Below are 13,985 nucleotides of genomic sequence, written 5' to 3' on the forward strand. Positions count from 1 at the left end.
GTAGTAGGCCAAATAAAGATTATCCATGCACGAAAAAAACCCAAACCAAACACCCCAATGTTTTAGGGCTTTCTATTTAATCTGTTATAGCAGTTTTCAAATTTGGGGGGGTTCTTGACTTAAACAGTTTTCTGTTATCTTTCAATTAATAATTAAAGCAACTTGTGGTTTTGGTGGGGGGTATTTGATTTTTTTTATTTGTTTGGGTTTGTTGTTTTGTGGGGTTTTTTTCCTCTTTTTTCTGTTTTCTTTTCATCTACTTGTTGACAGGTGTTTTGATATTATGAAAGGAAAGCTTTAAAAGCGTGTTTTCCTAAACTACATTCTAAGCTAAATTCTGAACAAATGTGGGAAGTCTTCCTCAGGACCTGCCCCTCCTGCAGCCAGAATGTATAATTTCTAACTTACCCACATCTCAGCCAGGCTTTGCAGGCTTCATGGCCTCTGAGGAACATGACTGCCTTCAGAGGAGATGGCTAGCAAAACTGACAGCTTGGTCCTATCTTGGTTGTCTGTTTGAGGCACCTCAAAGATTTGGCAAGACAATGAAAATAGTAGAATACAACTAGAAACCCATATAAACAGTGATTTGTGACCTTTCAGATGCCTTCAGCTGAAAGGAGAAAGTTGTCCCTCACAAAATTCTTTCAATTGCAGTTTAAAGTCTGCTGAGGTTTTACCTGAACTTCATTGAGGAGCTGTGCTTCGGGATCACATAAGCATACCTCTGTATCACTTAGATCGATATTGAAAGGTAACAAGTTGTGATTTATCCCTGTTTTCCGCTGCAGAAATGAGCAAAACTTTCTGGTTAGTCTGGTGGGTCTGAGGACTGAAAAGCATTTCTGGATTGGTCTCTCTGACACAGAAGAACGAGGGAGTTTCAGGTGGGCCAATGGTGAAACTCCTCACTTCACACACTGGAACAAAGCAATGCCAGGTAAGCTCTGCATGGACAAACCCTGTGGCAGGAGTGCAGCTGCGACTCACATGGGTTTCTGCTTTCGATCCACTGGAGTTCAAATTAGAGTGGGCACTATGTTTTGTGCCTGTAGCTGTAGGTGGCTCACACCTATGTTTGACACCAGTGCAAGAAGCACTGTCACAGCTGCGTGTCAGGTGTTGGTATAAGTCAGCCTCCTGCAAAGTTGTACGGAAACAGGTTTTTAATAGGTTAGACTGAAGGCAGTGCTATGCAGGAGTTAACAAGCTCCATGGTCTCATTTTTCCAACTTTTTTCAACTCCAGTTAACAACAACTTATCAGATTTAGAAGAAATATTCTGGGCGGTTTTTTGACCCACGAGGTGCATGTGTGATAAATGAGCAGCAAACATCCAGCTGTTTTGCATTGCATACAGATTGCCATCTGTGTGGGAGCTCTTGCCTTCACACTAGCTAGTTATGCCTTAAAACAAACCTGTTGTACTTGGTATCAGTCTTCTTGATATTGAATTAGGAGGATGGTACTCCAAAGTAGCTGTCAGATCATCTATTACATATGTAAATATAATCAAGAGCCATTTGCCCTGTGATTTCCCTGGAGTGGCAAGATAAGGAAGATTTGTTTTCTAAAGCTACAAATCTCTGATTTTGGCAAAGCTGTGTCTGTGAGACTCATTGGCCCATATCTGGCCTCTGGCAGGAAGTATAAGAATAGTTTTGTATCCAGGACGTTTTTTTAATCTGCATAATCTGCATCTTCCCTTCCATAATTCGCTATGAGTAAAACCATAGGTATCATTTCTTAGAAAGCAATTAAGGTTTGGTTTTACTAATTTTGTTTCCATATCACAAAGGAAAAGAGCAAGGCTGTGTTGCCATGGGAACTGCAGATGGATTATGGGATGTTGTTAGCTGTGAGAAGACATCAAATTATCTTTGCAAACAGCGGGCAGTGGGAGTGCCACCTCCTGCTCCTCCAGAACAGGTCCCTGTGGCCGCCTGTGCCGAAGGTTGGGATGGAGCCTCCCAGGCAGACTCGTGCTTCAAAGTAAGTGTGTGTCTCCCTGCACTGAGCATAGATTACTGTGATGCTGGGGCATTTGTTGGGAATGATCTGCTCTTTGGTATTCAAGGACAGAAAAAACAAGCAGAAAAAATCCATCAAATATAAAAAAGTCAAAAATGGAAAAGGATGAACACAGAATGCTAGAAATATGCTTTCTTTTATCTAAATGCCAGATGAGAACCTCACCTAAATTATTTGCTTCCAGGAGTTTCAAACTTCAGCAAAAACTTAGTATTGCATCTCGAGAACTGGCAGTGTTACTTGCAAAATACAGTGTTTATAGGAAAAAACATGCCCCTCTGCCAACCTTTTCTCTCACAGCATGCAGAACTCTTAGTGACATTTTTAGGTCCATGTTTAGTTGGTGACTCTTCAGCAAGTAAAGCTTTTGAGAATTCCCTTGTGTGATGGTTTTGATTTAACTTAAAATGCCTTTACAAAGAAAAAAATGGAGAAAGAAAAGGTGAAATAAATCAAGGAAAAGTAAATATACAGCATTGCTCTTCCAGGTCTTTATATATGTATCCTTTCACTTTCTTGAGACTCTCTGCCTGTTGGGAGGCCAGAGCTGATTTTAGTTCTGTATTTACAAGGGTCTCAGCTTCTATGTCATGCCTAAATATCATTATATTGGTTCTACCAGTTACCAGATTGTTGATTATCCTTTCCATAAAATGTCAAGCATTTGGTCCTGTTAAGCATGTCCTTAGTTCAAGAATGTAGGTACTTCATGGCAAAAAGTGCAGCTATTTGTGTGTTTGCACCACCATACAAAAACCTCTCCCTCAGCCATGGTCCACACTCTGCCAAATAGATTTCTCCATCCACACTATCTTTTCTATTCCAAATTATTGACTTTCTCTTCACCTTCAATTTCTCAAAACTCTCCTGCTTTCTCCTGTGAAGTGTCATAGCTAAAGCTTTTCCATCTTTCTTTGAGCCTTTCAGTGGTCAAAGTTCCAATTAGGCTATAGATTATTTTTTCTCCTCTGTACATTCTGATAGCTTTTGTTCTCCTCAGATACTGCTCTTGGCTTATTTTAAAATAGATGATACTAAGAAAAAAATACTTAAAGTTCACATTTCTAATGTTTAATATTAAAGGTTTTGACAGATGTTTTGTTGTCTCACTCAAGAATAAAGGGGTGCTAAGATGATACTGATTTTAATTACACATATTTTATATGCTTTGCACATGTAGCAATTTATTTTTACTTTTTGTTCTCAATAGTTTTTTGTGAGAGAGGGAAATCAAAAGAAGTCTTGGTTTGAGGCTGAAGAATTCTGTAGAGAAATAGGTGGAAATCTGGTCACAATCAATACAAGAGAAGATCAAGTTTTATTATGGCAATTAGCATCGTGAGTACTTGCAGAACAATTCTTTCTCATGTTCCTGCTATGTTAAATACAAAATTCCTTAAAATGTGTCTGGAGCTGAGCAAGAGGCTGAGCAAAGCAAAGAGGCTTTGATATTTTTGAAATTTTCATCACAGGCTTTTATCAAGGCTGTTGTTCAGATCTGATCAACTTTTAACAAGTTAGTCTCTCTGCCAAAAGGGAGAAAATAAAATATTCAGCTCTGTGGTATTTTGTAACTGGTTGTAATTCATACTTTATCCAACTCATTCAAAAAAACCCTTGAGCTACTGTGTAATGTAAATCAAAATGCAAGGACTTAATATGAAATTTTTCTGACTATAAACTGAAGACTCCTGAAATTAGTGATTAGTCTTAATTAATTTTTTATAGCACTGTAGATGCCATGTCTTGCTCACAATAAGCTATGACATTATTTCCCCCCAAATTAGATCACTATTATGATCATATTCTACTAAGACATCTCAATGACATATAATATACAGCTAGTTAAACAAAAGTTTTTAATATAGTGGTGAATCTAGGTTTACTTTCTCAAATAGATTAAAAACTATCATATTGAGAAGTTTTTGTGATCTCACCTTTCTTCATTTTAATATATTTCAGTATTGTGAGAAGCTGAACGTGGTTTTATTTGTCTGTTAAGTCTCTTTGCTTTAAAGTATGAAATCTTTGTGGAAGGAAACCTTTGTGTTATGCAGGGAATGAAATAGGACTCTATTTTATTTGGTTCATAGGTATGACAAGATAAATAGCATGAACTATTATATAAACTACTTAGGAATTTCCAAGAAGCAAATCAAAGCAGTTGAAAAACATTTTTCACTATTTTTTTTTAGGTAAATTTTATTATAACTCTCTACTGATGTTTTACTTTTGCTAAAGCTTCTGTCTTTGAACTCATACTACAGTCAAGAGCTTTGTTGCAGCTACAGGCATGGGAGCCTGAGCTGGCTCTGTGTCACATCACTTGTCCTTTAGCTAATACTCAAAGATGGCAAGACTTTGCCCAGTACAGAGCACAATCAAACACCCTGACAGAATATAGGGGATAAGCTTGGCTATGGGCCACAGCTCCCAGTTCAAGTGTGACAGAAAGTACCATGTCTGTGCTTTCCAGCATTTATATCACGGCCTCTCTTTCTACACTCATAACTCTATATTGTATGAATTATTTTAGGGATAAAGGACTGAACACTCAGGCTTTCTGGATTGGTTTGTTTCTCTTAAATCCTGATGAAGGATTTGCTTGGATTGATGGTTCCCCTGTGAGTATTTATTTGCTGACTTATATATAGATCTTCATCTTTTTATGTCTTCTTTTGCAATCTCCTTAAATCTTCATCAGGTGCATGGCAACCCTTTATTCAGCAGCTGAATTGTTCCAGTGCCCTTAAGTCTTAAGGCACTAATGGAAGTACAAAGTTGCCTCTGTTTCATCCCTGGTATCATGTTACATCCCATCTTAAGCAGTCTGTGCTCTTAGACCTTCACAGCATCCCAAAACAGACACTGCTGTATAGCAGTACAGGAAGCCAGGTCGCCAATATTCACAAAGTGAGATAAACGTGACTCCCTCCACCCATAAGTTTTTCTGTCATTGGCTTTTCTATACCATGTGATCTTTGCACCTTCTTCAGGGAGCGATTGGGAAACTCAGTTGATTAGCATGACTTTCACAGCCCTCTCAGACCTATCTGAACTTCTGTTGATCCCATAAACAAGGTACTTGAGATGATGAGATACTAAAATTGTGTTATGCTGGAAGTCTCAATTACTTCTACTCAGCTCAAATCACATAGTAATTGATATGTATTTCCAACACAGGTAATTTATGAGAACTGGGATGAAGATGAACCCAACAACCATAAAGAACTTGAACATTGTGTTATGTTTAATAGATCACCCAAAATGCGCTGGAACGACTTACGCTGTGAATGTTTACTTAATTGGATTTGTGAAACAAAAAAAGGTATATTACTTCCTCATTTAACTGGAGCAATAAACCCAAGTTTCAAAAGCAAATTTTATGGATTCAAACAAATTGAAAGGAAGAAAATACTGGGAAATGTTCATTTTAAAACCAGTTCTAGTGAAGGCAGCACATTAAGCAAGAGGAATGTATTGAGCTATTTCAATTGTATTCAGATGCAGGAAGTTAAAGATGTCCCTATTACTTTATCTCTGGCTTTATCTCCTTGTGTCATGGGCTGAATAAATTTGCAAAGCAAAGGTATTTATCTCTCCTTTTATCTCCTCCCTGTATTTCTATCTGCTTTAGGCATACCCAGGATACCCAAAGATGCAGGAACTAGAGTTCTCTGTACAAGAGACAAAAGCTTTGCTTCCCACTGTGAAACAAATAATGGGAACTAAAGAGAGGGATCAGTTGCTATAGGAACTGGAAACTCTGCAAAGCTGATCAAAAAGAGAGTCTGGTGCAACCCTGATGGAGTCCTGCATCCACCAGCTTTGCCTGGAAAGCAAGGCCCCAACATCAGAACTCCCAAAACTGGCACCAGGGTCATAAAACAGACTTGGCTGATTTCTGTTGGGGTACCTGTCAGCGGGAAATGGGGTCTGCATGGGCTGAAGACCACAAGTGACAACTGATAATGAAAGAACTTGTTTTGCTTACCCAGTCCTATTTCTACCTCTCGGTTGTAAACTGAGTATTTGTGTGCATCTCTATGGAGAAGGAGATTCTTACAAGCTTCTTGAAATGAAAAGAAAGTTGGATGCACACAGGGAACTAGTAAGAGGCACAATAGGGAGGGAAAGGGATAAGCAGTTATATAAAAAACACTGAGTATGTCTAATACTTGATGACTCTGCCAACAAACCATTACCCTCAAAGGGTGAATAAGGCACCATGGTAACACTGAAAAATTGCTTAATCAAGAAGGAAGAATCACTGTTCCCTTGTGGGTAGATTAGTCACACAAATGCACCATGCAAACACTGATTTCTACACACCAGCTCGAAGCAGCACATCCTCTGCAGGTCTTGTCTGGTGTGCTGAACTTGCTGCTTTATACAGATGTGGTTCTCTACTCTTGGTGAGATTACTCACAAGGATTTCAGAAACTATGACACAAAAACTCTGATCAGTTTATCTTGATCCTAGATGACCTTTCAAAAGCAAGAAAAATTAAAGAAATTGATCTTGTTATTATGAGTCCAGATTATGTGGTGATCAGCATGAGAAAAGACATGCTCAGATGTTAATTCCCTCATATTCACTTAAGAAACATATTTACATAAGAGACTCCATTTTTCTGAAAACCAATGAATGCATGTGAATAGTTTACTACTACATAGATAAGCTTTAGAAATTACTACATTAGCTGGATTACGTTTTTTGGCTATAGTCCCAAGAATATAAAAAAAATTTAATCATAGCATATCAAGAGAGATGCTAAAATAATTTTTCATCATAAAGTTAGTTTACCGAGAGTTTACTGTGCATTCTGGATTGTTTAAGTCAGTGCTTTTGGTCATACATATATGTACTGTAAAATACATGTTTTTCACTAGCTGTTTCTAAATTATACACATAATTTAATATGGTGATATGTTCTCTAAATTCTTGAATATGTTTTAGCATAATTCATTGTTTGTTTGTTGAATATTTTTCCCTCTATTATACAAAGCATGTTAAACTACATAAAGCACATCCCACTGGTTTTTTTGTATTTGAAATGTTGCTCATAATGATCTTTTATTTTACAGGTACACTGCTAAAACCTGAATCAGACTACAAACTTGGTAGGATCTTTTCCTCTTTCAAAAAATTGTACATTTTCAGACTTTGCACAGACCACATACAAATGTGTTATATATGATTCTTTACCTTTCAGAATATCAATGCACCAGTGATGGATGGATTATATATGAAGATAAGCAGTACTATTTCAGCAGAGAACATGTCCACATGGAAGAAGCACGGAGAATTTGTCAGAAGAACTTTGCAGATCTTGTTGTCATTGACAATGAAAGCAAAAGACAATTTCTATGGAAATATGTAAGCACTAAGCCTATTAATTATAATTGAATTTTGAAGCAGAGCAGATGATAAAAAGAACAGCCTAACTATTCAGCAAGGCTGGAGTCCTGAGCTATTGTCCCACATTGTTTATTTATAGAACAATAGACTTGTTCAGGACCTGCAAAGAAATTACTGCTGTCTTTAATAGGTAGAGAAAAATGGCATGCAAACATTAAAGGTGCAGCAAAGGGTAGTTCAGGCCCAGGTTGCTTATTTCTTCTAATATAGGTAGTGTTCAGCACAGTGATTATTGCTTTCCTGTCCAGTGAGTTCCTTACTCCAGGATGTTCCACATATCCCTGTTGTCTGCTTGAAATCTGTGCCTAAACCTACATTATTCTTACCTGAGGCTCAAATCCTGGGGGAAAAAAAAAAAAAAAAGAAAATAGGAAAAAATAATCACAGGCATGGTTAATTGGCTTCCAGGTTTTTGCTCAATGTTGAGGAAGAATTTAGTGCTTAACTTTTAATTATTTTTGTTTTAGAGCTACACAAAACACAAATGGAAATCATATTTCATCGGCTTAGTTGTCAGCTTTGATAAGAGATTCAGGTGAGTAAAGGAAAACTGGTAATGGACAACAAATGATGGTAATTTCATCTTGCTCTTAGGGAGTGTTTGTGTGTGGTTTTGTTTTACAATATAGTCACTGTTGTGCAACTGACCTCTGGAAAGTTTTCAGGAGATGTCTTATAGCAGAAGTGTAACACTCTTCTACATTTAAGCAGAGCAATGTCTTTTTCTTCCAAATTTGGGAGAGCAAAACCAATGGAAGTTCATGGCTAAGAATCATTTCACTTAATGTCTTGCACTGAAAGAACTGAGTTAAACACCCAAGCAAACCTGCATAGGTACTGAGGAGGGGCAGCTCATTTTAAGATGTTATTCACCCGATTCACTTTAGACATCAGGATGAGATTTACTCTGACCAGATCTCCAATGTCTGAGAAAGCCTGAGAAAGCCTAGGAAGTTTTGATAAAAAGTATATAGAAATGTTTAATCAGATAAATCTCAGTAGTTCAAGTTAAGTGCGCTGGAAGCAGGAAGCATAAGCAACTTCTCATCCAACAGACTTTCTGAAATTTCTGGTAGAGAATCTGTCTTAACAATCTGTTCGTAGAAGACTTTCAGGAGGACACCTTTCTGTGATGAAAGGGAAGTGCATGGACTACTGATGGGCCTTGAATGTGATAGTACTAAACAGATGAGAGGCAGCAGTAATGCCAGGGCTATGTCCTCTCTGGGATATGTGGAGCCTTCACCCTGTGATCACTGCTGATACCTTGCTTAGCCCTCTGCCTAAGCAGACCTTGTGACTGACTGCTGGAGTTGTCTGTCTGGCAGCCACTGTCCCCTTGTTTCTTCCAGATGGCTGGATGAGACACCAGTGAACTATGTTGCCTGGGCTCCAAACGAACCCAATTTTGCAAATAATGATGAAAACTGTGTGATAATGTCAGAAGATTTTGGTGAGTAAAATGGCAACAAGAAACATTTGGGTAAAAATTTAGCATCAAAATCCGAAATGTTTGATATGTATTTAAATTGGAGGCTACTGCAAAAAGAGGTAGTTCAAAACACTGACAGTTTTTCATAACAAACATGCTGTGGTTTGAAATTGTGCCTTCACTATTAGGAGACAAACATACTGCAGAGGAAGGAGGAGTGTATTTGGGTAAATATGTTTAATTTGTGCTTTATGAATGCTGTCTTGGGTACTGTCGTAGTGATGGTACCAGAGTTTCTCGGTAATCTGTACAATAATTGTCTGTATTCTGTTTCTTTACAGGCTTTTGGAAAGATATAAGCTGTGCTGTGAAAAATGCCTTTATCTGTGAAAGACATAATTCAACTTACTCAGGATTTGCTCCTACTGTACTTCCACCTCTGGGAGGATGCCCTGAAACTTGGCTTTTGTTTAACAATAAGGTGCAGTCATAAATTTCAGTCATATTTAGCACATTTGCTATAGGTGAAGAAAACAACTATCCCTTTTATCTCACCATATAAATTCTCTCTCTTTATATACCGATTTATTAAGAGGCATCTAGTTAGCAGTATAGTAAATTTCCAGGTTGGCAAATTTGTAAGTAAATCTCAAGAAAAGGTGATTTGAATGTTTGAAGTTACAATTTTTGTAACTATCTGTATACCTTTAGCTATAGTTACTTTTCCAGTTTCTAGAATTTCCTGGTTATTTCAGACACACTTACTGCATGGAAATCTGATTTCACTATCCTTATCTTCAAATGTAAGTCCCTTTTTCTGAGTAACACTGAGGTGAAAATATGAAAGGTCACACTTTTCCATATGTAATTGGCTACCACAGAACACCTCTTAAGCTGAGTAACAAACAGCCATAAATGTAAAATCAAAGATAGAAAACAAGCAAGCATTGCTTTTTGCTAAGTTAAGCAAAAAATCTGAACATATGAACTTAAAAAAAACCCAACAAACAAGCAACAAATGAAACCCACAAATCAATCCCACAATGCAATCAATAGGAAAAGTTTTTTATGCAGTCAAAGGGCATAAAAAGGGAGGAGCCCTCACCTTTCACTAATGTGGCCTGAAATTGCCTGTGTACTCTGGATACCTACTTAATTCCTCAAAAGCTTTTGTAGGTTGTCTGCTCTTCCCCAGCACAAACCCCACGGGTTTGTAAGCACTATGCACACATTGCTGTGATCAGCTGTGTCACCTTCTTACCGGCCAACAGGATTCATATTTAGCAAATCCCCCATCTGCTGCTCTTTGCATGCAGGGACAAGCACTGAATTAATCCAAATCAGTGGGTTTTGATACCTGAAATTCTTTCTAACCCTTTACTCTCTCTGCAGTGTTATAAAATATTTGGATCAAGAGAAGAAGAGAGACTAACTTGGCACTCAGCAAGAACAAACTGTATAGAATTAGGGGGAAATTTGGCCTCCATACACAATGATCAAGTACAAGGTATGACACTTGAGCCTTATGGCACTATATTTGAAGCCAGCACATTTTACCATCTAATGATGAGGCTGAAATGTCCTCCAGATCTAAACAGGATAACCTATAAAGGAAGACCCAGAGCTGCTTGATCCAGAGAGAAGACTGGAGTGAGATACTATGACACTTCCCAACTTGTGTTAAAGCATCATGTGGAAAGAGTCTGTTCCCCATGGATTTGGAAGATGGGATAAATTGTAATAGTTTATAGCCAGGAAATGCCCACAGATATTAAAGTTAGACAGTAAACAAACATCCATCAGAAATTACTTATCTGCAGTTGATGCTGCCTTGGGGAAGACTGAATAATCCTTTTGAAGTCCCTCCTAGACCCCATTTCTGTAATATTTCCAAGAAGCCTAAAAAGTTTTTAAAAGAAAAATGTTTCCTTTTTTCCTCTGAAATCAAACAGCTTCAGTTCAACTACCCATTGTTATTTTTATCTTTTACCATTAGCTCATAGTCTAACAATACTGAACTTGATATTTCCAATATTTTAAAAAGATGATTGGTTGTTTTATTTGTACTTTCATTTACATGGAATTTGAAGAAAGGAAACTCCTTAGCTACTTTTTATTTATTTTTTTTTAATTTTTTAATCTGTTTTTTATTAGCTTTCCTAACCTTCCACCTAAAGGATGTTTCCAGTGGAACATGGATTGGACTGAATGACATTAAATCTGAGGGTACATATCTTTGGACAGATGGAAGTGTATTTGACTATTCAAAGTGGGCACGACAATTCCCATTTAGAGATGAATTTGTAATGGCTGACTGGAAGTATATAGAGGTAAACAGAAAAAGTACAGGTAAACAGAAAAAGTACAAGTAAACAGAAAAAAATCAGAAAATGCACAGCTTAGATAACATACTCAAGGTTCAAGTAACCAGCCTGACTTCTGTCTCAGCTAAGATCTTATTTTCAATAACTTAAAGCAGAAGGCAGCTGAATATTTTGAAGACCACATTTTTAAAGCTGTTCTCGGAGATTATTAGGCATGTTTAGAGTCCACACTTATTGTCATTCCTTTCTAGAAGTCTGGAACTGCAGAAAAGGAATGCTGTATTATACTAACTGCTAGAATTAATTATATTTATTAGAATTATTATCTATTAATGAAAATATTCAGTATTACTAGCTGTGAATTTTACTCTGGTTTACTGTTTTACCTTATATGGCATGAATCCAAGTGAAACTCCAACAAATTCAGTACAGATTAACATAAACTGCACAGTAAAAATAGCATCAATACACTCCCAGGAATCTTATTAAACTGACAAAAGTTCTTGCATTAATCTGCTGATTAACGTATATTTGCTTAAGACATATAATACATTTAATTTCCAAGAAGCAATAAATGGAAATAAGAGCCAGAAAATTAGAAAAGAAAGCTATTAGATTTTTATCCTCACACCAATTTCTATTATTTTTCTGGGCATTTTGCACTTTATCAGCAACAATTTGGGTATTGTTTGTTTTTTGTTTGTTTGGGGTTTTTTGTTGTGGTTTTGTTTGGTTTTGTTTGTTTGTTTGTTTGTTTGTTTGTTTTTTACTAGACTGACTGTATTGCAATGACTAAAAGATCTGTAGATGAAGAAGGATTTTGGGAAAATACTAGCTGCATGAATAAAAAAAGCTATATTTGCCAGATGGACAGCAGTAAGTTTTAATTTTCAGTTTGTTTTTTTGTTGTTGTTTGTTTGTTTTGTTGCAAGACATTTATTGAACAATCTGAGCATTTAAGTCCTCAGTTGCAACTGCACGGCTGTGGGTGTAGCAGGTGGGGTGAGAGAAGCAGGAATACTTCACCAGCTAAGGAATTCCAGTCACAAAAGTCACTTTGGACTAAGGATTATAGAAAAGTTTTTGCTTTACAACCTCTCCCCTATCAGCACACTCAGAGAGGCTGACTTTGCCTACCCTGTAGATATACACACTTAAATCAGTTGCCTGCATGTGGAAAGCAGATGCTTTGAAGGAAGGATTCACCTGCCTCATCATGAGAAAAATGCCTAAAGCAGGTACCTAGAAGAGCTGTGCCTTCAAAATACCTGTTCTGTATTGACAGAAAGGTTTAGCCATCTGTGCTTTACCCAGCTGTCACAGATATCGATGTCTGAATCCAGTTATTTTGCAAATACAGTTCAGAAAGACAAATCCAACAGTGACCTCCAACTGAGGGGTTAAGTGAGGCCAGTTAAGCTGGTTAGTTTGCTTGTTGGTCTCTAGCAACGCCATCATATCATAAGAACAGCAATACTCAGAAGGGCAAAAGTTCTAGTTTTCTTCACGTAGCCTCAGGGTGGGAGACACATCCGGAGCACAGCTACACTGCAGAGTTTGCAGGAATAAAAACAGGGAACTGCTGAGCAGCAAGTAAAAATACAGGAAGAAGCCACAGCTGGGCCAGATGTTTCACAGCTCTGTCCCATGCAAGTGCAGAAAGATGCATGAGGATGACACTAGCAAAAACAATTGCCAGGGCATCCTCAGCAGTGGTTGAACACAAAGACAGTTTTGTCCTTTTATGTGTCCCCATCACTCGGTCTAAGGCCTTCGCCTTCTACTTCCGCATATATAATTTAAGGCACAACTGCAGTTTCCTTTTTCACTTCATCCTACATGTAGCAGTTGGGTCACAAACTTTACTTAGAATGAAATTCACCCCTATTTTAAGACTGAAGTGATGTGGAGACCCTGTCGTGTGCTTGTGCCTGGGAGGAACTTCACCTGCACTGAGGGTGGGGGACATGGAGAATTCTGGGCAAAGGATCATGGTGGGACCAGTATTCACATAATTTCATCTGGTCGGTGTATGTCTGTAAATACACACAGCTCATTTTCTGCTTCCCCCTAATTCCTGAATACACTATTTACACTATAATTTAAAATAATTCCGAATTACCATTAAAATAAGGGTTTCAAATAAGAAATGCTTTTACTTGATGCGTGCACTCCCACATTATATTCATCTGTTACTCAGAAGTAATACTGCTATCTGACAGCTAGTAATTTTCCCCTTCCTCTCAAATTTGTACCTCTTTCCTATAGAGCCTGAACTGTTTCATTCCACAAGTGCTCCAGATTCTGATTTCATCCATTATGGTAACGACAGCTATTTAATCATTCCTTATAAAATGAATTGGGAAGAAGCAAGAAAAGCCTGCAAGGAGAAATCTTCAGAGCTTGCCAGCATTTTTGATTATTACAGTAATATATTCTTGCTGCTGCAGGCAGTGCAATATGGAGAGCCTTTATGGATTGGGCTCAACAGCAATGTGGTAAGATTAATAAATTCATAGTTGGTGCAGTTAAATGCTATGATTGGGTTACTATTAGCAAAAAAGGGGAGGAAGGAATACTAAACAAAGACTCAAGAATTTCTGCTCCTGCGTATTTATCTTTTGCTCCTTACAAAGTAATAATTTTCTCTGGTTTTTCATAGTGATAGCTGCAGTTTACTCCTGAATGTTTCTCCTCAAAACTCCACTAGAGCCTGAAGTGCTTATTTGACAACCAACTCTGAGACCCATTTCCACCTGAGCTTCCCACAGGTTTC

General features: G+C 37.6%; 1 protein-coding gene across 3 annotated transcripts in view; it reads left to right on the forward strand.

The window, feature by feature from the left end:
• LOC126646984 (macrophage mannose receptor 1-like) overlaps window positions 1–13,985 on the forward strand; it is a 30,400-nt gene that overhangs the window by 9,268 nt on the left and 7,147 nt on the right. For all 3 annotated transcript variants that reach the window (XM_050328815.1, XM_050328806.1, XM_050328822.1), the window contains exons 10-23: window positions 792–940; window positions 1,799–1,992; window positions 3,242–3,369; window positions 4,568–4,655; window positions 5,215–5,359; window positions 7,120–7,155; window positions 7,248–7,411; window positions 7,921–7,988; window positions 8,806–8,906; window positions 9,227–9,366; window positions 10,278–10,392; window positions 11,040–11,215; window positions 11,983–12,085; window positions 13,478–13,707. In XM_050328815.1, the coding sequence (XP_050184772.1) occupies window positions 792–940; window positions 1,799–1,992; window positions 3,242–3,369; window positions 4,568–4,655; window positions 5,215–5,359; window positions 7,120–7,155; window positions 7,248–7,411; window positions 7,921–7,988; window positions 8,806–8,906; window positions 9,227–9,366; window positions 10,278–10,392; window positions 11,040–11,215; window positions 11,983–12,085; window positions 13,478–13,707 (1,837 nt within the window). The remainder of the gene's footprint in view (window positions 1–791; window positions 941–1,798; window positions 1,993–3,241; window positions 3,370–4,567; window positions 4,656–5,214; window positions 5,360–7,119; window positions 7,156–7,247; window positions 7,412–7,920; window positions 7,989–8,805; window positions 8,907–9,226; window positions 9,367–10,277; window positions 10,393–11,039; window positions 11,216–11,982; window positions 12,086–13,477; window positions 13,708–13,985) is intronic.

Source organism: Myiozetetes cayanensis, unplaced genomic scaffold (assembly GCF_022539395.1).
Source record: "Myiozetetes cayanensis isolate MyiCay16 unplaced genomic scaffold, myiCay2020 scf1, whole genome shotgun sequence".
Taxonomy (NCBI): domain Eukaryota; kingdom Metazoa; phylum Chordata; class Aves; order Passeriformes; family Tyrannidae; genus Myiozetetes; species Myiozetetes cayanensis.